Source organism: Saccoglossus kowalevskii, unplaced genomic scaffold (genome assembly GCF_978046115.1).
Source record: "Saccoglossus kowalevskii unplaced genomic scaffold, keSacKowa6.1 SCAFFOLD_24, whole genome shotgun sequence".
Lineage (NCBI taxonomy): Eukaryota > Metazoa > Hemichordata > Enteropneusta > Harrimaniidae > Saccoglossus > Saccoglossus kowalevskii.
Genome location: NW_028188618.1, coordinates 6,470,714 through 6,497,131, shown reverse-complemented (window position 1 = coordinate 6,497,131; position 26,418 = coordinate 6,470,714). Strand labels below are relative to the sequence as shown.

At 35.1% G+C, this 26,418-nt stretch overlaps 1 protein-coding gene and 1 pseudogene across 1 annotated transcript; one reads left to right on the top strand and one right to left on the bottom strand.

The window, feature by feature from the left end:
* Window positions 1-2,335: 2,335 nt before the first annotated feature.
* On the bottom strand, window positions 2,336-14,376 carry LOC146728177 (uncharacterized). Its single transcript, XM_085496267.1, has 6 exons — window positions 14,040-14,376; window positions 11,255-11,442; window positions 9,766-9,821; window positions 8,921-9,015; window positions 4,076-4,188; window positions 2,336-2,888 (listed from the first exon to the last, which is right to left on the bottom strand). The coding sequence occupies exons 1-6, from the start codon at window positions 14,335-14,337 to the stop codon at window positions 2,598-2,600; spliced, it is 1,041 nt and encodes a 346-aa protein (XP_085352393.1). The 5' UTR covers window positions 14,338-14,376; the 3' UTR covers window positions 2,336-2,597.
* Window positions 14,377-19,519: 5,143 nt separating this feature from the next.
* LOC146728176 (uncharacterized) lies at window positions 19,520-22,991 on the top strand (annotated as a pseudogene).
* Window positions 22,992-26,418: the final 3,427 nt, after the last annotated feature.

Below are 26,418 nucleotides of genomic sequence, written 5' to 3'. Positions count from 1 at the left end.
GTATATGTTCGTTCAGGGTGTATGTATGTGTTGACTTCTGGGTCTACGTGTTGAGTTCAGAGCATATATGTTGATCATTTCAGGGTGTATGTGTTGGGTTCGAGGTATGTGTGTTGGGTTCGGTGTTTACATTTGTTGAATTCAGTGTGTGTATATGTTCGTTCAGGGTGTATGTATGTGTTGACTTCTGGGTCTACGTGTTGAGTTCAGAGCATATATGTTGATCATTTCAGGGTGTATGTGTTGGGTTCGGGGTATGTGTGTTGGATTCGGTTTTTACATTTGTTGAATTCAGTGTGTGTATATGTTCGTTCAGGGTGTATGTATGTGTTGACTTCTGGGACTACGTGTTGAGTTCAGAGCATATATGTTAATCATTTCAGGGTGTATGTGTTGGGTTCGGGGTATGTGTGTTGGATTCGGTGTTTACATTTGTTGAATTCAGTGTGTGTATATGTTCGTTCAGGGTGTATGTATGTGTTGACTTATGGGTCTACGTGTTGAGTTCAGAGCATATATGTTGATCATTTCAGGGTGTATGTGTTGGGTTCGGGGTATGTGTGTTGGATTCGGTGTTTACATTTGTTGAATTCAGTGTGTGTATATGTTCGTTCAGGGTGTATGTATGTGTTGACTTATGGGTCTACGTGTTGAGTTCAGAGCATATATGTTGATCATTTCAGGGTGTATGTGTGTAAGATTCAGTGTATATTTGTTGACACTGTGCGAAATAGCTAGAATCCACTGTTGATTCCTATCTTTATTCTACTAGATATCTTCACTATCCATACGAATGTGAAAGAATCCATTATTGATATCTGAAGAATTCATCTGAAATGCATAGTGGATTCCAATGAATACGGAACAATAATATCCATCATAGAATCCACAAAATGGATTCCTTATGTATTCTCTGAGAGTACAGTATGTATGGCTATGGATTTCTGCTGGATTCCTCTGGCATGTAATTATGCCTAGTCATTATACACAATGTTTTTCAATGGATTCCTTATGTATTCTCTGAGAATACAGTGTGTATGGCTATGGATTTCTGCTGGATTCCTCTGGCATGTATTTATGCCTAGTATTTATACACAATGTTTTTCAATGGATTCCTTATGTATTCTCTGAGAATACAGTATGTATGGCTATGGATTTCTGCTGGATTCCTCTGACATGTAATTATGCCTAGTCATTATACACAATGGATTCTTTATGTATTCTTTACAAATAATGTGTAAGGCAATGAATTTCCGCTGGATTCCTTTGGCATGTAATTATGACTATCCATAACAGAGGATTTCAATGGAATCCTTTTTTATTCTCTGAGATTACAGCGTATACAACATATTTCTGCTATTTCCTTAAAGGGTAACACTGCTTTAGTTTTGCAGGATATTTTGCAAAATTTTGTCCTCATGGATTAAAATTTTCTAATAATAGAAAACATTAGCAACAGGTTTTAAAACAGAATACTGCACTCATCCAAAATGAATTTGTAGTATCAAATTAAAATATAAATGTTGAGACATCTACATAGCCAGAACTACTGTATTTTTGTTTATAAATTTATTGTCACAAAAACTACTTTGGCCCAGTATTACATTGTTCAAGAGTAGTATGCATGATTAGTAAAGGAAAATAAACTTTCCATTTACTTATTGCATATATTGTAGGTTACTTGGTTCTGTGGTTTGAGTTGGAGAAAAAGTGGGTATCAACACACACCCCATACACCCACACTCACTCAAACAGCATATATCGAGTGAAGTAAAGTATTATTTTTTTATTTTTAACAAGCAGCCGGTCGGCTGAAATATTTTCGCAGTTAGCAATGCACATTTCAAATATAGAACAGAAGATATAATTATAAAATGAACAATATGTATAGTATCAAAGCAATATCACTTTTTACCAAAAATGAAAAAAATATTCATCAAAATTAAATAATTGAAGATATCATCATGAAATGAACAAATCTGGGAGAGGTCTACCTGACCTCTAGTACTTATATTATAATATCAAAGCAATCAAACTTGTGATCTGAACCAGGTCAATATATTACTTTCCTTTTCCCCAAAAACTGAAACTATTCCCCAACTCTGAACTGCGATCGGTTACAATACAATGGAACGCATAGATGACAATATGTTTACTACCAAAGCAATCAGACTTGGTGTTGAAAAAATTTAAAATATCACTTTTTACCAAAAATTACAAAAATATTTATCAAAATTAAATAATTGAAGATATCATGAAATGAACAAATCTCAGAGAGGTCTACCTGACCTCTAGTACTTATATTATAATATCAAAACAATCAAACTTGCGGTTTTTAATAAGGAGTTGAAATGTCAATTTTTGCCAAAAAAGACAAAAATATTCATTAAAATTAGAGAATTGAAGGAAACATCATGAAATGAACAAATCTAAGAGAGGTCTACCCAATGTACATATACACCAAGTATCAACGCATTCAGGTTTGTAGTTTTCAAAAAGAAGTCAAAAAAGTAAAAAGTTGACACGGACAATGGATGGCGGTGGACAATCAATCACTCATATGATAAGCTTCGCTCGACATCGGAGCTAACAAAAAACTATTCTGGTTGAACCAGTTCAGCAGGAAAGTACTTTGTTGGCCGAGGTCGGCTGCATGGGCGTTGAGCGTATTTTCGTCGATTCATCAAGACCCTAAATTTTGGGTCCGCTTTTAAGCGCTCGTCAATTGTATTTATTATTTCATTGAGTTTGTCCGTTCGCCAACTTGGCTTCTGACATAGCACTGCTCCGTCAATCTCGCCCTCTTCTTCTGACATAAGCTCTGCCTTGACGTGCTTCCATATAGGCCTCTCACTCTCTAAAACTTTTAGTTGCCGTCTTTTCATTAACTGTAGATATAAAATATATCATTTTTGAAATATGAATATTACTGTAGTTTACAATTTGCAGCATGATTTGCAAAATTGCTGACTACTATCAGTCATTTAATATAGCTGTAAGCTATACAATAGCAGTAAACAATGTGCAATATAAAGCATTTTTTTTCTAAATAAGGATTACTGTCAAACATGGTCAGATACTGATATATCTATTGTTTACTGTAGATTTGATAGTACTACAACACTTTTGTGTGGCGATAATTTGCTAATATTTGATAATATGCTCGGCTCAAATCACCGAGCATTCTGATGGTTAACAAATGCCAGGTCAAATGTCAGCCTCACGTGCAAAAAGCAAACATTATTTTGCATGAAATGTTTTCTTGCAACCAAAAACATTTGCTAACAATGAAAATAAGTTTGATTTTACTTGCATTTCATAATAAACTGACATTTATGCTATTATAATCGCAACAGAATAATAATATTTTTACAACAAGTAGGGTATAGCATGTGGTCATTTGCTACCAAACCAATGCGTTCATGTTTATTATTATTTGAAACTTTCATTCAAACTAATGCTTACCATTACATTAAAATCATTATTTCTTGTTTTTACTGATGATTTCAATTGTAATATTGTATGTAGGCTTACCAAATGCACCAAACAATTCAATGGGCTAGCCTGAAAATATTACCTTTAAAAACATCATCGAAGATGGGATATTAGACAAACACATTTAGTCAGAGATTTTGCCAAGCTGGTTGGTGGTGACCGGCTTCAACTTGCACTCAGAATTAGCTACCACCACTGAAATGTTCATGACCAGGACAATTATCATTTTAATTACTCACTGACTGGCATGCATCCTTTAAGTCGTGGATTAGAATTTGTAAAACAATGAACCAAGTTGTGTCTTATAAACAGAAAAAGTCAATTTTGTAAAATTATACCCAATTGTTTGTAAGTAAACACTTTCTGACAATACACAAGTCCTTCAATTTGAAAGCTAAAATTCTGTCAAAATCACTTCCCGGTATATTATGGTCAATGCAAAGGTTATGGTCTGTTCAATGCATAAGTAGGTAAAATACATTTGAACTGTTAATCATTGCGATTGATGTCAAAACTTTTTTCAACACTACTTTTACCTTTTAAAAATTTAGTATTCACACTTATAGTAGCTGATAATTACCTTATGCTGTCTGCTTCGAATCCTTCTTCTCGATTTTTGTTGGTCGCCAAAATCAGGATTTTGACTTTCACGGAATTTTACCCTTTCACTATTGTATCTTTGTGTCACAGAAACTGCAATATAAGTGAAAATACAATGTGAATGTACTTATTTCCTTTACTAAACGTTCACCCATGACTCGCAAACAGGTACAAAAAAAAAAAAAATCATTATAAAAAGATTTTGTTAGCACAGATGAGTAAGATCTGCAATATTCAAAGTTGAATAATGGTTGCCAGTTAATAAATGTATTAATCATAACAATTCAGGAAGCATGCACTTGATATTGATAAAAAATAATTAGCATGGTGGTACCGGGTACCAATATGAATACAAATGGAGTTATTTTTTATGATGTTTAGTAGGCTATGTATAAAGAATATATGTATTGTTGCACATTTTGTAGCTTTAAGGCATGCAAATATTATGTATGCGTGCAATTAATGACCGGCGAGGATTCATTCAACCCCAAACAAAATACATCCTTGAGTTATATTTAAATAATTTTTGTGAGGGCGAGATTACATTTGTTACCTGACCACAGTATGCCAGATCTAAATATGTGAGGGCATAATCATTATATAAGGGCCAACAACAAATCGTGATATTGCCCTAATGACTTGATTACATTAAACATGCATATACCATGCACAACTACATTTAACATACATCTCCCACACCTGTTCCAAAATAACATTCATATTTTGTAATATGCAATATAATACTTAATGTATTATATAATAAGTGATACATTACGCAATAGCATGCAGTTTTGTACAACAACTGTGAAATACACAATAAATGTTTTAGTAATGTGAAATGGAACAGGTGTAAATTATTTCAAATGCAAGTTATTCTGTCACTCGCCAGATAAAACTGTCAACATGTTGAAGTGACTGTGAAAGTTTTCTCAAGATTATACCCTATCAACTATCTGTATTCACATGTTGCTCAGCTTAGAATGTTCTTGTGAGCATCAGCATGGTATGCATAAAATGTGTCACTGCGATCTTACATGACGCAACGATTCAGTTGTACCTTTGCCAAACATATTCACATCATATAAATCCCAAATATCAGATGGCGTATCTTACAATATCTATTCTGGCACGTCTAAGTGTAGTTGAATGGCTCAGTTCAAAACCTTGAAAGCAATAACAGCCAGGACAGGAGCAGTGCAGTGAACATGGCATGTTCTTGGTGTAGCTGGATGGCTCCATTCAAAACCTTGAAAGCAATAACAGCCAGGACAGGACCAGTTCAGTGAATGTGGCAGGTTCTCAGTGTAGCTGGATGGCTCAGTTCAAAACCTTGAAAGCAATAACAGCCAGGACAGGAGCAGTGCAGTGAACATGGCACGTTCTCGGTGTAGCTGGATGGCTCCATTCAAAACCTTGAAAGCAATAACAGCCAGGACAGGACCAGTTCAGTGAATGTGGCAGGTTCTCAGTGTAGCTGGATGGCTCAGTTCAAAACCTTGAAAGCAATAACAGCCAGGACAGGAGCAGTGCAGTGAACATGGCACGTTCTCGGTGTAGCTGGATGGCACCATTCAAAACTTTGAAAGCAATAGCAGCCAGGACAGGACCAGTTCAGTGCAGTGAATGTGGCATGTTCTTTGTGTAGCTGAATGGCTCTGTTCAAAACCTTGAAAGAGAGGACTGGAGCCAGCACTCCGGTGCAGGGAACCTGGCATTGTATTCAGTGTAGCTGGATGACACGGTTCAGTTCAGTGAATCATAATTTATTATGCCCAGTATAGTTTTAATGACATCAACCATGTGATATACTTTCTAATATCTACTTGCCAAGCAATATACCACGAAATATCCATTTTTATTCCATGTCATGCACAACAACAGTGAGAAGTGATGAATATTCAATAGTGGTACCACTGTCTTCATCTAAGATGGAGGCATTATTAGAAGGTGATTTGCAAACATTAGTTTAATCATCTGTGCTGACATCTAGGAGAATCAAGATGTTCAGATAAGTAAACATCATGGGTGGTACTAACGATATATATGTAAATTCATGCTTTTCTGATGTGACATCAATAACTTTTTGCAGTATGCTAATAACATTCTCTTGGGCAGGATATTGCCTGAATCATGATTTATCAATATTCTCTGAATAACTCATTTGTAGAAAAGGTATTTGACAACACAATGTGCCAACAGGAGTCTCATCTTCACATTGCTATGGTAGTATGCTGTAAAAGCTGATAGGGAAGACTCATCATATTCTGTAGACACAAATGAGTAGACATTTCCAGTATCTTAAGAGGTTTGTTAATGATAGTTGTGATGCCTTTGGTAGGGGATGACTAGATCTTACATTTACAGTCATTGTTTTTATTACATTTGTGAAACTATGGGCCATCTTGTTGAAACCACATCAGGACACTTGTGGTCACATTCAAAAACATTCTAATTGGAGAAATCAGAATGATTTACTGTCTCTTGTGCAATGTACTGCTTCCAGATCAGTTGAATCTGTGCATGACTATGACACACCTCAGCATCTGCCTTTAATTCCAGTGATAACTCCTCACAAACACCACATCAAAACAGCAATTCTGAATAAATGTCCGTCATGCCATGGAAAAAATATTCCAGATCATAACCAATTTTCAAGGCATCTGAACAGGTTGAACAATGAATGAGATGTTTTTAGTCTTGTGTACATAGTCATTCGGTGGTGAGGGAACTTTAGCAGACATAAACGTGCTTTGAAAAGTCAGAAATAAAGTCTATGTGGTCCTCTGAACATTTACATACCAGGTTGAGAGATGGACTGAAACAAAGGATTCAAGTTGCACATTGATTTGTTGGCCATCAAGGTTCATTATATCTTGGTAATCTGACTGTTGCAAGATCACATTAATAGCACAAAGACTCCCACTATAGTAAGTACTAGTATTTAGATTTCAAGGTTTTCTCAGTGTCTTCATTTACTTGGACGTTTTTCTGCCATTTTAATGTTAGTTCATTCTTTGTAGACTATAGGCACTGTGGTTTTTGCATAACAAAAAGACTTGTCCGCATCATGGTCAGAACGTTAACATTACTAGTTTCAAAGTGCAATGATGACAAGAAAGGTGAACACAGAATTTTAAATTGACTTGCCCCTATGCTGTGTATATATTTTGAAGTGTCTATGTTGAATGATAGTTTTGAAAATTAAATAGTGACAGTGGTACTATATAAATGTATACTACAACTATGTACAAATATAATTCATATAACAAAACCCCCTCCAGTATTATGGGACTGTGACACACAGCATAGGATAGTACCGGTATATGCTAGTCAATCCTCACCACATATATACTATATAACAAAACAACAACCACACATGAATCTCTGTTTAACATAGTCAACACTACATCCAATTTGTTTATCAAGATGCAAAACAATTAGCTCAAACTTTGTTATCAAAAAACAGATAACAATACTCTCCATAGGCAGAGTATATCATGTACAGTGTATATGTTGTAGGTAAACAAATGCTGTCACAACAGCCCGCCCCATGATTAAAGAACTGATTGTACTGGTGAGTTGTTTAACATAGAAAATCTTGAATAAATTAGTTTTGTGATATGCTATCTTGTTCAAGTTAGCAAGTTATTTTTTTCACTCTCTTGGAGATATTTCTCCAAAAACACAGAAACATTTTATAGCGTTTTTACTGAAATTAATTTTTGACTATCATGACCATAAAAAATATCACCTTCTTTTATGGAAGAACAAACTATAAGAAACTGCCTTTTATTTGAGATCGTTGTTAAAATGTGTGTGTGAATAGAATACGCCGTTGTGGCATCAGTGTTTTTGACACTGTGGTAAAAGGGGTGGACTAGATCCTTAACGCAGCTGTCACACCGGCTCATGCACAGCACAATGTGAACACAATATGACGGACAAACACCCTCTATCGCCAACTTATTTATGCTTGTCATTACACAAGATGCTGTCAGAGGTTACAGATCGAATTTTGAACTGGTCAGACGAAGAAACACGATTACTAATATCTGTATGGAGAGAATCTAATATTTTCAAGGAATGATGGTAGAGTATATGCTGTGATTGCAGAAAAGCGGCTGGAAAGGGGTTGTACAGGAAGTCATTACAATGTCAACGGAAGATCAAAACTTTACGTATAAGTACAGAGAAGTGACTGAGCACAACAACAGAAGCGGTAGAGATTTGAAAACTGTGCCATTTTGGGATGAACTACACAAAATATTAGGTGGAAGGCCAGCATTCAATCCTCAAACAACGGTGTTTTTTCTAAGTGAGAACGTGAGCTGACAATTCAGCAGACTAATATTTCCACCACAAAAAAACAGTGTCAACACCGGAGTTTTTTTTAGACATGTGTGAATGTAGCTCCTGTGTGTCTGTAACTAAATCTCCCAAGCAAATGTATGAAAAAATACTTGATCATATTATTATATATCTCATGTTTGTGAAAATATATACATTAGCAAAGCTGCATGCTTAATAACGACTGGGAAAGTCATACCTATTAAACTATTGCTCATTTTTTCCCTCTTGCTAATTTAATTGAGACTACATGCAGACTGAACCAGCTTCTTTCTAATTTGTTTTATGATTATTTTGAATGAGTAGTTCAACCAACTTTGTCCACCAGGAGGTGAAGTTAGCACCAAATGACTTGAATCAATGAAGCTTTTAGCTTGAATTGAAATCTTGATTGTTGGAAATGTGTATGTAAATTTGGTCATTCGTTGGGCCACTTGGTGAATGTAACTTAACAAAACCAATATAAATATTAACATACCTTGATACTCTAAATGAGTAAATTTGTCTTGAAACTTGTCCTTTAAAACATTATTCAATTTCTCTCTCACACCACTATTTCGCACAGATTCAATTCTACAATAGAAGAAAGGATTAAACAATTTAATGTCCACAAAAAATAGTGCGCTATTTAACATCACCCGAAAGGCACGATTTGTTGGTGCCGAATCATTGTCGACTTCACCAACCCGTGCAAGATCAGCCTGGGTAAACGCGTATTTTATGTTAAAAAGGCCAAGTTTGATTGGGTGCACCTATTGGAAAGGTGCCCTATCAGATGCTGTGTAACATTGCATGCTAAGCTAAAGAACAAAATGTTTGAAATAGTGACATGTAGCACGATTACTTACAAAATTTCTAATGAAACTGTCTTCATTGCAACAAACTAGCTAGTAATAACTCAATTGCTTGGTTTTGGTGAGACTTTTTATCTTGAAAAACTGCGTGATCTGTTTTTCATTGGGTTACCATTTAACAAAAAACGCCCTACTGTATTTTGATTCAAGATAACTGATTGCCTATTTATTTTGTCGCATTTCCTCTCCTTGTTGTTAAGGGCCCCCATTCACTACACACTGTAATGGTTCAATCTGCCAAGGGTTAGTTTGGATAGGCAATTTAAATGATTTTTGAAAATTTTGAATTAATAGATTACATTTAATACCTGGTAATTAGTTAATATCAAAATAATGGATGTTCGAATAGAAATAGAGTTATTAAAGTAGAGTATAATATTTCCATCTTTGACATGATACACCACTGCAATACAAATATTATTATGCATTTCTAAATCCTGCAAGAGTAACTTCTATAAAGAATACTTGCCTCTCTTCTGGTATGAACTGGTAGCCATCTTGTTTTGATAAATTTTTCAATGTTCGCTGCAATATAAAATATTTTGAATTACACACCAATTTTGTCAACAATGCTGAGTGCATCACAGAAAAATGCACAATTGCATACTAAAAATGCACACAGAATCATATACAGTATGTATCAAGTTAATAGCATGCATTTGAATTCATACACACACAAGAAAGTGATACACATTTGTAAGGCTTAGAAAAAACATATCTCTGTTTCTCGTTTTCACGCGCATCATTTTGAACTACTGTAAAACATGTTGAAAAAGTGGCATGCAATTTTAGCGAATGTGTGTGAAATGACGCAATAGCGAAATGTTGATTTAGCGAATCTCTCTTGTCATTGTTGATTTCTATGTTTGCCGGCCATTTTGAAGTCATTAGCAACATCTTGAATTAGGAAATCAATTCTCTCACTAAATTCGCAAAAAAGACATGCTTGTGAAAAAGACATGTTTTACAGTATATGCCTCAGACGTTTTCTTTCCTTCTGAAGCATTCCAAAATGCGCTTGTACTCGCACTTGTCTCAAATCTCCCCAAGGGATCTCGCCACGCTGTTCGGTGGTGGTCAGCCCCGACTGGCACTCAAAATTAGTGGCCACCACGGAAATGCTCCCAACCAGAACTATTGTCCGATTGTTATTTTAATTATGTACCGACCGACACGCTTCCTGCCAGTCGTGGATTATAATTTGTAAGCAATAGACCTAGTTGCACGATCCGTAGCGGCTAGTCAATTTTGTTAATTTATTTGTTTCTGTTTTTTAGTCTGCAGCATTCGTATTTTGAATCTTTTAAATTTTTACATTAAAAACTCTTCTAAATTGTGAAATAATTTCAAAAATATTTTACACTGCGACTGAACTCATTAATATTCATTGCTAATTAATATTCATATAGCTCATCAATATTCATGACCGACCGGCACTCACGTTGGGCTGGCGAGATCCCTGTCCCCTCATTTTAGCGCGATTAAAAATTAAAACAGAGGTTTTTTTTCCTGGCCTAAGTACATCATTATTCTTAAGGAGAAGCATGTTGACTACACAAGTAACTCACTCATTAATTTCTAATTCTATTTTTTGTTCATATTTTCATTTTTGTGATTGGAACATGGTTATTAAAAAAATAGCTGTGATCAAAATTACTGTAATTGTGTGTACACAATAGAGAAGACAATAGTTTAGAAAATTTATGGATGAACAACTGTTTGCTCTTTCACTTTGCCGGGAAGTGCTTGTAGACTTCCAGTTGTCATATTGTTTATATCTCAACAAATGAAACAATAGTGAATTAATTATACCAGTAGGAAAAAAACACTAGAAAATATAAACTTTGCTTACAGCTGAACTGAAAATGCACATGATATGATCAAATGGAATTTCTAATCCTATGATTAACAATAGTGAAGATACTTCAGGTGATTATAAATAAGAGAAATTTACTTACACTAAGTTCACGTGGAGTTCTTATATTACTGGTAGTTGACTCACCACTACAGTCTTGCGGAATATTTTTTTCAACTACTTGCATATTTGATTTCTCCACAAGAATGTTAATTTTTTCTAAAACCTTTTCTTGGAAGGCATCCTGATTTTTCTTCAGACCTTCAAGAAATGTATTTATAGCGACTTGCCCTAAAAGAAAAAATATTGATAATAACTATTTATAATTGCATGAAAGCTTTTTCCGATAATGAGATATGTTTGATATTATAAAATAATCAAATTAAATGCAAAAATGCAATTACGGTACATGTACTGAGACTGTTAAATAATATGACATCATCTAGCTCAGTAAAATAAAGACTATAGAGATATTGATCAATTGTGTTCATTTGGTCAAAAATTAACCATGATGGAACCTTGTGATTGGTGCTAACAGTATTTAAAGTTTGTGACAAACATGAAGAGTTATCTTATAGATTTATTAAAAGAATATTTTCAAAAGATTTCCTATGTCCCTCTATGCAAGGGGAAACATCTTCATTGGGTAAAAGATAATTACATACAGTGTTCTCCCCAGGCCTCTGAAGCGACACGGTACCGTGACGCTTGGACACTCGGCCGTGATGCTTTCCCTTTGTCCGTGACGCTTGGTCACTGGCCCGTGATGCTTATTGCTTTGTTTACAAGTGTCAGTCTCGTCTTGCACGAATTTAAAACAATAACATGTATTGATCGAAAGGTAATCCCGCTTTTGTTAGCCATACAAAGACAGTGATAAAAACGGAAGTCTGCAATAAGTTGCGAAGTCTTTCAAGGATGCAGAGCCGGGGTGCAGAGCCGCCAAATCCAAACAAAAATACTAGAGTAGCAATAATTTGCCCATTGCACGCAACGGCAACAATGTGACAAAACAAGTCACGGCGTACGTCGGGAAGATCAACCCCGATTTGCTGCACTCCGATTTTTTTATCACTCAATCGCCGGTGACATTAATTACCCCAAAATTAAAAAAAAAACAAGTGAAATTAAGTCGCATTGGAAAGAAAAGTGTGAATAATTCAACAGCAGACGAGACGGGTTAAGAAAAAACGAACCCTGACCGCTGGAAATACCCCATTCATAGGATGCCTTAGTAGCGAAGAACGCCGCCCTAAGGCGACATAATGCACGTTGCAACCTTGTGACCGATGCATGCTGGGTTACAGGGGGGCTCTGATCGAGGTAACAAAGATGGCGGCGCAGAGTGCATGTTTTTCCGCGATGTTTAAAAACAACATCTCGTTGGCAATTTTGATGTAATGCTTATGATAATCGTCAATGAATCGTTTTAATAAACAATTTGTGTATTTTACACCAAAAAGTCAGATACCGATGATCGCAATAGCAGCAGTGAATACCTGTCCAACGCAATGCCGACAGCTGACAATGTTACGGTGATCGTAGCGTTACTCACAAGGTATATAGCAATGAAAAATCGCCGACTATTAGTGCCGAACTGCCATTGTAGAATTTTTTTCTAATTATTGATTTATTTCAACATATTTCGATATCCCGCCGACTTTATAAATTTAACCAAAAGATGTTTTCCCCCGACGTTATATGAACTGACAGTGACATGGGCACTAAAACTTGTACACAATGATGAACCAGTTACATCCATGGATAACATTATATTCACTGACTAGCTATAACACAAGTTTTTCAATTTGTTTTCCTTTTTATGCTGTTCTATTTCAAACTTTATTTGACTTGATACAAAAACATAAAATACAATGCAGTAAAATGATATAAAATTTATCAAATATAAAAATATCTTGTCTTAATTGTATTAATTAATTGTATTAGTAGATTGACCAAATTGGTTGGGAAAAACTGATTACTAGTATTATGCAAATATAATTATGCAAATTAGATGTATTGTTATGCAAATTGACCGTGATGCTTGACATGAAGTCTGGGGAGAACACTGACATAATAGAATTACCCCCCAGAAATTATGTTTAATGGAGTGTTTGAAAGCTTCTGTTTAAGATAGGTGATTAACATTGCAAACATTTTTTATTCAAATTCTCCAATTCAAGTCAAGTCTACGTCACAAACTGGTCAAAATCCCCCAAACATTGCCAGCAACCAATCACTGACTAGCTTAAACAATAGCTTTTCCTGACGATAATACTTAGCAACTATATTACCCCCATGCTAACTTGAAAAATCTTTTGTTTTTGTCTTGTTTCCGGTCTGTCTTAGAGAATATGCTATTCTTTTCAAAACTGCATTCCTATACAGTGCAGTACATGCAAGTTTAGTAAAATTTAGGTTTGTGCATATTATAAATGTAATAACTCAAGACAAAATAATTTGTGACTCAAGCAATCTTCTTTTAAATTTACCAGCTTTGTTTAGCCTTGGTCATAACATGACGTCACTAGATTTTAAACTAGCATAATAAGCCATGCCCTACCCTAAGAAAGGTGTGAAAGTCGTTGAAGAGAACAATGCCATGTATATAAACAAATACTAGGAAATGAAACACATGATTGTAGCAGACAATGACAAGTGAGTCGGGTACAATGTACGTCGACAATGGGCTTAATATGGCATATGGTAAAATGTTATAGTCAGCAGTAATATCTGGTTAGAGCCCAAAACAATCTGAATTTTAGAAAAACACTTGACAATCATAAGATAAAAAACTGGTAGGGTCAATGAAAACTATAGGTTATTACATAGGCCATGAGCCGATGCTCTAAAATACAAGAAAGTAACATTACAACATATAACAATACCTTGAACATTGCCCACAACTGGTGATCCTTCATTGCTACTAGCACTCTCATGACTTCGTCGATTTAGAAATCTCATGTCTGGGCTTGGAGTACTGTGTAAAGATGGTGTTCTGGAGGAAAATGCACCGTTGGCAAGTTGATGACCACGGAGCGGTCCAGGAGAAAATGGTTGAACACCGTCATCTTCATTCCACGGTACATTGGGATCCCCGTTGAAATCTCTTACGCCAGTAGCTGGGTTGACTAAAACGTCATCTAAAATATCCTGTCTAGAAAGTGGTCGATTGCGTCTCATCATTGTGAAGTTGCAAATAAAACTTGATAGTGTTGGCAGAATGACGAGAGTTACGTAAATACAATTTCTAATTGTGAACAGATTTAAATGAACCACACATTTCCCGTCATGCCATGAGAAGACGCCCTAGGTTACCTATTATATAGGTTTATGCTTTAGCTGAATTTATGCAGCGTGTATGTACACTTTTTGATGCACATATATGATTTACAAAATACCGTATACTAGTAAATAACTTTATGGATTTAAATAAATTTTTCAAAAGTTTCAGTTCAGCTATTTTATTCGCATAATCGATTGTGATAATACTTAGCAACACGAGGGGCCTTGATAAACGGAAGTTGACAGTCTGGAGGCGCTCGGTCAGCTTGGAAATTAGTATTTGTATACGAAAGTTTTAGTCTTTGTTTCTCCATACATTATGAACAATCGTCGTTATAAAGCTAAAGAGTGCGGCCACTGTGGTCAGTTTTTGCAGAAATCTGCTTATTATGAGCATAGACGATCGTATTTTGACCCCTATGGTCATTGGAAAAAATGTGAAAAAACCGCGCCGATTTTGGTTGACAACCCGCCGTCGCCGGCAATACCAGCAGAAGAGTCCGATATCCAAAGTGGGGGTACTACAATGGCGAAAACGATGAGTGTATGTGCACCATGTTCCGACTCTGCATCTAGGTAGGTATAAACAGGGCTGAACATCTCGACCTGTTTTTCATTGGACAACTCGACACAGTGCCCCTAGACATCTCGACCCACCTACACAGCCAAAACAGTCAGCTTTGACATTCAGTTGTGATACATGACAAAACAAACGTACATTGAATATATGGCAAGGGAAAATAAACCCCGGGAAAGACAATTTTAAATCCTGTTTGACACAACATGAAAGCAACAGTCTACCAGTGAATGTATATTTATCAATAATCAAACTAAACATTCAATGTCATATACATGAAGCGGACTGTGGCGGTTATGTACTTTCGTTGTTCATTTCACAGCACGTAACCCCTGACATTGTCGTCATTTTTTGGATTGACCCATTGCATTTGATTTCTCTCTGTGGCCGGTGTTTCAAATCAATAGATGTCGATCAACTTTGAACTAAATAGAGGTTTGCCACATTGAGATAGGGTCACGTCGATGCAGTGGGTCGAAATGTCCAGGGTGTCTGGGTCGAGATGTCTATAAATCGTATAAACGTACATGCATTTTCCAGTGGAACTCTTTCCATAGATTTTTCATTGTCTTTGCTGAATCTGCTATGTGATAATGAGAAATACATTAGAGAATTTGTCAATGTTTGTGAAGTTTAGAAACTTTAGATGATGCACCTTGTTTCAGTGGTTCAAGGCATGTGACATTGATTGACAGCGGTTACTAGTAATTGTTCGAGCTTAGCCTAGTCTTTAACTGGTTTGCGTTTTTGACTTTTATTGGTCAAAATCTCAATTCATGTACTATTTATTGTCATACATATATACTATATACTGCTGAGATATTCATAGTCACATATATCCACTTTAGTAAATCATGGAACTATAAACCCCAGGAAGAACAACCACTTCGTTTCCTTTGAACTATGATAGTTGCCGCAATGTTGAATGTTTATTTTGACTGTTTATTTCGTCGCATTAAAAAATAAGCCGATTTACGCAAATGAACGTTTATCTCCGACTATCGGTCATTTTCGGAATCAATCCGGCGACGTCGGGAGATCACGTGATCGAGTTGTTTCGGTTATAGCATAAAAAAAACCATGGCGCCAAGACAAGAACACTGATAAATGAGCGACATTCAACAGGAAGAAAAATACACATTGCCACTTCTGGCGATCGAAGGGAAACACGGATAATAAGTCGGGATATTTCGACAACAAATAGCAAACCAAACACCATGTTTCGCAAACTTTCGCAACCTTATTTTTCGTAATCTAAATACGACATTGAAAATTATGAAAACTCGCTAAAACTCCAACTCGTTGCATGATTTCCGGTACACTGAAGGTCACCCTGCAGACCATCTTGTTTGCGCAACGAAATATTTTACTGCGCAGATATGAAATTTTTTTTTCAAGTTTTCCGTTTCCAGCAAAGTTGATACAGGCGTATCGGCGGCAATTAACATGGAGTATGACTAATGTTGTGGAAACAAAAGCGAAAGCACTGTAAGATAAACTAAGACAAAGGTTTTTTTAATCCTCTTAGTTTCGTTGTTCTTCCTGGGGTTTATAGTTCCATGAGTAAATCAACCTGTAAGTTTAGGAAAACATGAATTTAACAAAGCTTGGCTGGATCTGTTTACTACAGGGAGACTTGCAAAAAAATAAACTCTATTGTTTATAAGTGTATTTATAGATGTCTGGGCTTTCACAATAGTACAAATCCTGAGTTGAGACACCATGTTCAGCCTAATGTGTATTAATTTCGGTTTTATCAAACAAACAAACTCAATTGGAATAAGTGATACATCAAGATAATGGAAGGAAAGACTGATAAATAAACAGGAGGAAGGTTTATCATTGCAGCTAGTGTAGAAAGCTTTGTTGATATTTTTGTCTTCATGACTAGTTCATAAAATTAAATTCAGAACCTATGTTGAGTAGGCGATCCAAGAAATAATTATTTATCACTATTAGTGTAATTTAACAACATTCTATTAGAAAAGAAAAACAGATTGAATTTGTTTAAAGCAATTTAATTCGTAATTTATAGGATGACAAGAATGAATATTAATGAGCAATCAGCACTCAAATCTGGCTGTGCAGAACCCTGTTGAATAGGTCATGGAACTATAAACCATAATAGTTTATAGTTCCATGAACAGGCTATGGAAGGTACCAATGAAAGGAGCCCTTCCATGCCTCTCAAGTGGCCACTTAAGTCTCTTAACTGGCTTTCCTTTTCCTTTTGTTTCAACCCAAGTTTATCCTGATAAGAACATTGTCACATATTATTACACAAAGTAAATGCTTCTGCATTGTCAAATTATGTGACATACTAGTAGATGGATACCATTATTATTCAATTCAATTCCTTGAATAAATTAATAATTTTTTTCAGTGATATTCTAACAATAAGGAATATTGAGGATCTAGACTACATTAGTTCTGACACTCAATCTGATGTAGAAGATGAACAGCATGCTATTCATGAGACAGTTGATATTGATACAGAAACATTATTCAGGGTATGTATATGATAGTACAACGATTTCCACTAAACATTGGGAGGTAGACTTCATGGCTTGCAAGCAAATTGACTTCATAATTATTGTTATTAGGCATAATTGCGCAGATGATTTCAGAATTTTTTTTTTTTGGCTCTCAGAAATGCTGTCTTGTCTACCTTGGCTTGTTATTCTTGATTCAATTGTTGCATGGAGCTAAAAGCTCCATGATTGTTGGCACAGATTCAGATAGCAGTAAAAAAAACAGATTGGTAACAAAGTCCACTCTATTAGTTGCATTTGTGCACAGCTTAGCACAAGCTATAAGGGATAAAAAATGTTAGCCTATGTGCTTAGTACAGGCTATGAACCGTTAAATTCTGTAGGCTAAATATGATCTGTTTTTAAGATTTTAAATTTGTTACTGTCTGCTACATGCATTGCCAGAACCAGTGATGTAGAAAAGAGTTCACAAATATTTTACATTCAAAAAATATTCATAAATAGACCCAAACTTATTCTATCGCACTTTTGGCACAAAACTGACTTTACAAAAACACACAACGTAGATAGAGTATTTTCAGAAACGCATGCATGCTGTTGATCCCCAATTCACACCATAAACAAAGTCATTCACAGTTTGTTCTGAGGACTGAGGTTGCATGTAATACCCAGTGTCAACATCAACAAATTCCAATTTTGACATATATTTTTACCTTGCCCGTATCATCAAAGATGGAAGGGAAAGGTATATTAAGGGAAAAAAGTCTGTCAGTGTTGTTGTTGTTGTCTTCGTCGTCATCATTGTTAATAATTGTTAATGTGCGCACAATAACTTACTAATTCTATTCCAAACTTTATCAAATTTGGTCACCTTATTCATCAATATAAAATTTTCCCTTAGTTCAAGTGACAGATATCCTGTGTAAAAATATGAGAAAAATTGAGAAAATCTGATAAATATTCTACTTGACTGCTCACTGGTGCATGGAGCTAACTCCATGACTGATGCTAGACATTTAAAGGTCACTGATCCCAGCTAAGATTTTCTTGGATGTTTTATGAATCTAATCTAATCTAAATGCAGCACTTTTTTTCTGAGATGAGGCATTTGTTTTTATAAAGCTGGAAATTATGTCCCTTAAAATAATTAAACAAATTAGACACCAATGTTCCTGTAAGATATTTACATCAATCAAGGACATTCAATAGATTTGCTTTTCCCAAAACTTGTTTGTATTCAACATTAATTATGACCATGCATATTGATATTGAAACGATGGTAAATGGAATAATATTATACAACAAGGGCAGGGTCATAAGAGTTCAACTATGTTTAAATACTGTAACTTGCTGAGTAGTTATATTAAACGTTTTTTGACTATGTAAGACCATGGATGTACATCCATTGTAAGACCTAGAACAAAGGCAAGTATACAGATTTCAACACTGCTACTGAGAACTAGACTGAAAAGAAACTGGTCACTTGCGAATAAACCCTTGCCAATTATTGTTATGTAACAGTGACAGTAACTACACTGCCTTTATAAAAATAAACAAGTCTTTCTTTATAAGTCTCAATTCATTAGCAGGCAGTCAAGTTAGCGCCCTGATTTTGAACATTGCGTTATGCAAAGTCATTCAAGCTATGCTAGTATTCAGCAATACTAGTATAAATGTGTATATGTGCATATGTATTGTATTATTGTAAAACTATTACACAAATGGAAAATTGTTAGTCTTCATAATTATTTGCTAGTTTAAAAGATATAACATGTGTATTGTACAGGCCGACTCTGTATTGTTACGTTGCATTGTTTGAACAAATAAAAGTAAATAAAACACAGGTTTATTCTTAAGTCCATTTTGTCAATAGGAAACAGCTGGAGACCCAGAATCCTGCTGCAGTGAAATATGGGAATCTGATGAAGATGTGAGAGAAGCAGAGTTATTGAATGAGGAATCAGCTACTAATGAAGATTCATCCATACCGAAACCAATGTTTCAGATACTTGTAGATGCAATGATGTTTTTTCTTTTATTATGGCAGAAGTGTTACAACGTTTCTGATAGAGGAATCACAATTCTCTTGAAATTTATGAAACAGTTCCTTCTAATGTGTTCAGACCACTTGGAGTTGCCATTGCTAATAGAGTTAGCAAGTTACATTCCTCTGTCACTTTACAAGGTTAGACAATTGCTGGGTCTTAACAGAGATGATTTTGACAAGTATGTGGTGTGTCCAAAGTGTGCAGAATTGTATAGATTTCAAGATTGCTACCGAACTGATAGAAATGGGCTGAAAATACCTCTGAAATGTTCTTTCATTAGATATCCAAAGCACCCACAGAGAAAACATCGCCAGCCTTGTAATTCTCCACTTTTGAAGAAAGTAAAAGGAAATATGAAAGAATATTTGTATCCTATAAAACTATACTGTTACAAAAGCCTCAAACAAACATTGCAGTCATTTCTTAGAAGACCTAATTTTCTAAATCGATGTAACCAGTGGAGAAATAGAAACATTCCTGAAGGAGTTATGAGTGACATTTATGATGGAAAAGTTTGGAAAGATTTTGTAGAAGCTGGTTTCTTTAGTAGTGATTATGATCTGAGCTTGACTCTCAATGTTGATTGGTTTCAACCATATGAGCACAGCCCATACTCAGCAGGGGCCATTTATATGGTTATCAATAACCTTCCCAGAGAGGAACGTTTTAATGCAGAAAATGTGATTCTTGTTGGTGTCCTACCAGGACCAGATGAACCAAAGAAAAATTTAAATTCCTATCTTAAGCCACTTGTAGCAGAGTTGCAGGAGTTGGTTGAAGGAGTAAAGTTAGAAGATGGTTCAATGTCTGGTAACACATACAGAGCAATTGTTATGTGCCTGTCAAGTGATATTCCTGCCTGTCGGAAATGTGGAGGTTTCGTTGGACATGGAGCTTTGAGAGGTGAGAAAAAATATTTTTTATTATCCACACTCATAAATAAACTCACAACTATGGATGAATGTGTTACAAACTGATTTTTGTTTGTGATTTAAATTTGTACTGCATAACTATATGTTGAGAAATTATGCAAGAGACTTAAATTGTTTGACACTGTGTCACATTATACATGTACCAGTAATAATTAATACACAAAATGTCACATGTTTATACCCTAAAAACTTTAAAAATGTGTTCCTCTAAAACTTCAACATGTACTGTACATAGAGGCCAAGTCAAGTTTTTGTTTTTGAACCCTAACTTGAACACTGTTGCCCATAGAAAAATTTAACCAAATATTGCTACTATTGATCAAAAATGCTTGTCATTATTCTTTCGTGAGTACTTGAAGCAATCATTTTGATATGTTGAAACGCTTTTTATTATGAGAAAAAAATAAAATAATTTTGACTGGTTACATGGTTTGGGTCATCTTGAATCTCCTGCATAAGGAGCCAAAAATTCAAGCTTGTGTTTGAAATTAATATTTTGACCAATTGATCTAAAATAATGCATCATGGAGGTAAAAAAAGAAGCAGTGGTGGAAAATAAGCCTATGAACTTCAATTGTTAAGCTCCTAATTCCTTTGTACTTCTGGTGTTTGAACTCGAAGCCGTTTCTTTAAGCAAGTGTACCGGCCGTAATGTTCAGATTACACAGAAAAAATTTTCTGATGAAATATTAAATCAATTGCGCAGATCATAAATAAGGCCTGTACTTATGTGCGGTGACTTTTGTTGAAAACAAGAAGTCACCATTCACAAACTAGACACTTGGACATTTAATTGTTTGTAGTTGAAGATTGACTATATTTTATACTTTCTGACGAGTCAGCTTTTGAAACACTTCATTTATATGATCCACAGAATTCCGCAAAAATGTTTAACTTTTTGTAGAATCGGCTTTTGAAAACCACTGTCAAATCTGGCGTGCGACAGCGAGCGGTTGTCGAAAATCACGAATATTGGTGCGATGGTATGGTTTTCGCTGCCAACCATGTACACTATGACTCGTCCACTGTGCAGTTGAAATTTCTGAAATTTGTTGAAATACTCTGAATTGCGTAATCGCCATTGAGGGATTAAACAGATAGCAGAAAAACAGATACCAGTTTACCAGTTTAACAATTGCCAACCATCATAGTACACAAAGGAAACAGTAGGCATCATTGCTCCTCCTTTTTTAGCTCCATGGTTGAATGCAGTATCCTTTGTCGAAGTTTCTTATGAGAAAAATAATATAATTGAGATCGATTGCTTTGCTTTGCTGCTATTGCGATTTTATGAAAAATGGGTTTACATAAAGTGCCTAATATTTAGCAAAATCACAAAATCATGTTTTTAAGGGGTTGGGCGCTTGTTGCACATCAATATACTATCTGTTGGAATTGATTTGGCAAAAAAACGGCATGATTTTTTTTTAAGATAGTTAGCAATTCACAATTTTTGAAAGGTAAACAGAATATGGAATGAACCAGGGTTCTCTCCAGGGCATTATAGAGTAGGGGTTTTCATTGGTTTACTTTTGGATAAACAATAGAACCAATTTAGCATAACAATAAATACAATATAAGCCATTAACAATCTAAATTTTGCATCATAGAATCACTGAATTGCATTTGTGAAATACAAATTTTTGAATGGCTTTCATGTTTGATATCGAAGGCTTGTTCTGCATTTTTAACAGTACTTTAAAAATGCAGAACATGCATTCCACAAATATAAAATGTAAAATTGTCTTGGCCATAGATGAATCAGTGTTGGCTACAAGTAACATTATACAGAATTGTTATTTTGACTAACAAATTAGAATATCACATGTATATTTATTTGCTGTATCTAGTACATAGATTTCAATGGCCACTGCAGTTTGTGAATTTCCTGTTGCTCAAACTGTGTTCCAATGCTAAATTAAATTTAAATGCACAGTAATAAATCACATTTTCTGAAAACAAGTTCATATTTATAACTGCTTCTCATTTTTCTAAATTTTTGAAATGTTCATTATTCATCTTCTAGGTTGCAGTAAATGCTTGAAAACCTTCCCGCGGGAAACATTTGGAGCCAAGGCTGATTATTCAGGCTATTCCCCTGACAATTACCCACCTAGATGTGATGAAGATCATAAGTCATTTGCTGTTAAAGTGGAGAATGCAGCAACACTGGCTGAACAGAACAAACATGAAAGAGAGTATGGAGCGCGTTGGACTGAACTGAACAATTTGCCGTATTACCATCCAGTAAGATTTCATGTAATAGACCCGATGCACAACCTTCTTCTTGGCACAGCTAAACATGTAACTCAGATATGGAAAGATAAAGGTGTTATTGATGGCAACATGTTCAGTATGATACAGTCTAAAGTGGATGGTATGAAAGTTCCTGGAAATGTAGGAAGAATTCCAAGAAAAATTGCGTCAGGTTTTTCTGGTTTCACTGCTGACCAGTGGAAAAACTGGGTGCTTATTTTCTCTCAATATGCTCTTAAAGACATTATAAGCAATGACCAATATAATTGCTGGGGCCTGTTTGTCAATGCATGCAGAATCATGTGTTCAAAAGTTATATCCACTGAACAGGTATTAAAGGCACATGATTATTTGCATAAATTCTGCATGTTTTTTAGACAACTCCATGGAAGTGAAGCATGCACTATAAATATGCATTTACATCTCCATTTAAAAGATTGTCTGTTGGATTATGGGCCTGTTTATGCATTTTGGTGCTTTTCATTCGAAAGATATAATGGTATTTTGGGCAACTACCCTACCAATAACCAGGGAATAACTGTTCAACTTATGAGGAAATTTACTTTAGGACAGCAGATTGAAGATAAACCGTGGCCAGAATGTATCCCTGATCTGCGAACACTACTAGGTTACGGTCAGCAGTCACGAGGGACATGCGAGGCTACTTCAACTTTTCAACATGTTGTTCAAAGATGCACAGAGACGCAATCTGCAGAATTGACATTAAGTGATTTTAGAGAGCAACACCAAATTACTGTGTTGCCACCAGAGCAATGTCACTATTTTGACAGTGATGACACTTCTGCTCTAACAGAAATGTATGCTTTACTGTACAATCCAAGTAACATTTTGAATGTGATTTGCATTGCAGAACGCTACAAGCGTGTTTCTTATGCTGGAAATCTGTATAGCATTGAACGTTCCCGTAATAATCGTTCTGCCTGTGTGATGGCCAAGTGGGTTGGTAACGAGAGTAGTGATGGCATGTGTTCAATTGATTTATGTAGTGACACTAGGCCTTGTATTATTCAAGAAATATTTAGAAGTGAGGTCACTCTTTCTGTGGGAGAGAAAATAGAGAAGGTGCCCCATATATTAGCCAGAGTTGTATGGCTAAAAAGGCATCCCATGAAAAACCATTATGGGAATCATACTCAGGTGTGGGGAACTGATACTGAAACGGTACATGGAGCCGCATTCATACCTGTGCAAAGGATTCAGTGCTTATGTGTATGTACGCAAGTTAAAGTGTCATTTCCTTATTGTCAGTTGGGTGAACGTGTATCTGTAGTTGTACCACTTGAAAATTGTAATAGTGACCAGCTTCGATAAGTAACTTATTTTATAAAGTATAAGATTATGGGATAACCGGAATATTCATGTAAATGGTCATGCAGGCCTTGCTTTAAAGTTGTATTCCCACTTTCTAACATAAAACATAATTCTGAAAACAATCTTAAAATATAAATTACATGAAAATGATAGTTTTTGGTAACTTCCTATGTTGGTGCTTATTTACAAATCTGGCTTCCTATTTTTTTATCCTTATTCTACAGTTAATTTTACATTACTCCCTCCACAATAACAAAATTCGGTGGTGTATGTATTGATCAAAGGGATGAGTCCACATAAATTTGCTAAGTGAAATTGCACCTTTGAATTGGAGAAAAAAAAATTGTCTTGTGTGTGAAACAACCAAATTGTTTATATTGCTTATTACACTGTTCTTGCAAAATTGTTTTTGTGTTTCTGAGATTTAGGTAATGGCAAGGTTGTTATATTTGTGCTATGTTTGTAATAAATACAACGAGGCTAAAAATAAAATGCCTTCAGTTTCAAAACCACATCAATAGAATGGGAAATGTTTGTTTACTTTTTCAGGATGATTTGTCATTCCGAACGAATGAAGTAATTCAAGTAAAATTATTTTTAGAAAATTCGCTGTTTTTCTTCAAACCTTTCCACAGAGCTCTTACATAACCAAGGCTCTGTTATCAACAGTTTATTTGGTGTTTACATTTTAGATTTACACATCTGAATCAAGGATTACAATTTCAATTAAGTTAAGAGTTGTAATCTGATAAGATAAACACCACATTTACTACCATAAGGATCACTGATAATGTAATAGAAAAAAGATTTGTTTAAATTCCCTTTGATCCAACCTTTTTTTATGTATTCAAATGCATAATTTTATACATATTAAACATATATCTTGTAGTATTAAATAATTAGAACCTCGTCACTGAATCATTTTCAATTTTCCTCTAATATGAGAAGCAATAAATTTGTTTACCCAAGTGTCAAGCCTATCTAGTAGAAATGTCGCAGCTGTATGCTGGTGACAAACTATGAAATTAGCTTACTAATTTTGGTTGTACATTTGATTGTTTTCATCACAATACTATGTGAATCTAATTTTTCTGTACAAGTTCGTTTACTGTAATTCCAACTCTAATTTTAAAATTCGCTGTTGTGCAGGATTTGTCTAATTAAGCAAAAATAAGTAGTTTTTTTCTTCTCGTCACTGCATTTTAGCAATTTTGAGTACCATTCAAGTTTGCCATGTGTAAAATGTGAAACATTGAACATGCATCATGTTCTATTTGATAATCTTAATACAAAACATATAGGTAGACTGAAAACTGTTATAATTTGCCAATTTGTTAACAAGTGCATGTTACTATATTTCCTCTATTGATAGGGTATGCACTTATGTAAATGAAAGGTGTACAAAAAATACCTTTTGATATTTCACATAATATTCTATTATGAAGTTTAGCTGTAATTTTCATTGAAAAGCACAAGTTGGTTTGATGTGCCTTTTTTTCATTCATGCTGTGTATGCTAAGGTAATGTATTTTCTCAGGTTAGTTTTATTACAACAAATTGAAATGAAACTGAAAATAAAACATTTACACTATATCTATTTGCCTCATTTTTTAAGATGTTCACGGGTAAATATTTGTTGAATATTCAGAGATTATTCGCTGCTAATACCAGAGATGATTTGTGGTATTGAGAGAATTGGGTCAGAGGGTATTAATAATGTTTTATTTTGAGTTGCACAACATCACTTGCATTTTCCCCAGCTGAACAAAGACGCATTTTATTGAATAATATATCATTATTGTGCATCTGTCACCATAACGCCATAAGTTACAGCGTTCCGTAATTTTGCTGTATTTTCATCCTACCATACCAGGAAATACCAATTCCAAATATGGAATGATTACACGCGTAAGCGTCCTCTAATAATACAAACAAACATGGCTGCCACCAGAGTTTGACCCGATTCCACAGAAAGAAGTTCCACTGATTCTTTTCTAAATATTTTAGATTTCAGCTTTCCCATGGTGTATCATTGGAAGGAAAAGATGTATAATAATAAGGTTATTACGAAAATACCTCAAAGTATGCACTCATACAGTACACAGGTATTTTCGTAATAACCTCATATTACCAGTGTCCCCCAGTATTAGCTACAAATTACCTCTGTATGTTATGAACTGCATCAGCACGAAATTAGTCATGAGAAAAACGTGAAAAATTGCAACTGTGAGTGGCGGGAGCACAGTATATGCATCTCAGACATACCTGGCCAGATTTCAGTAAAACTTCACACACATTTATTTATGATCCAATTCATGATGACAAAATAGCAATGAATTCTATAT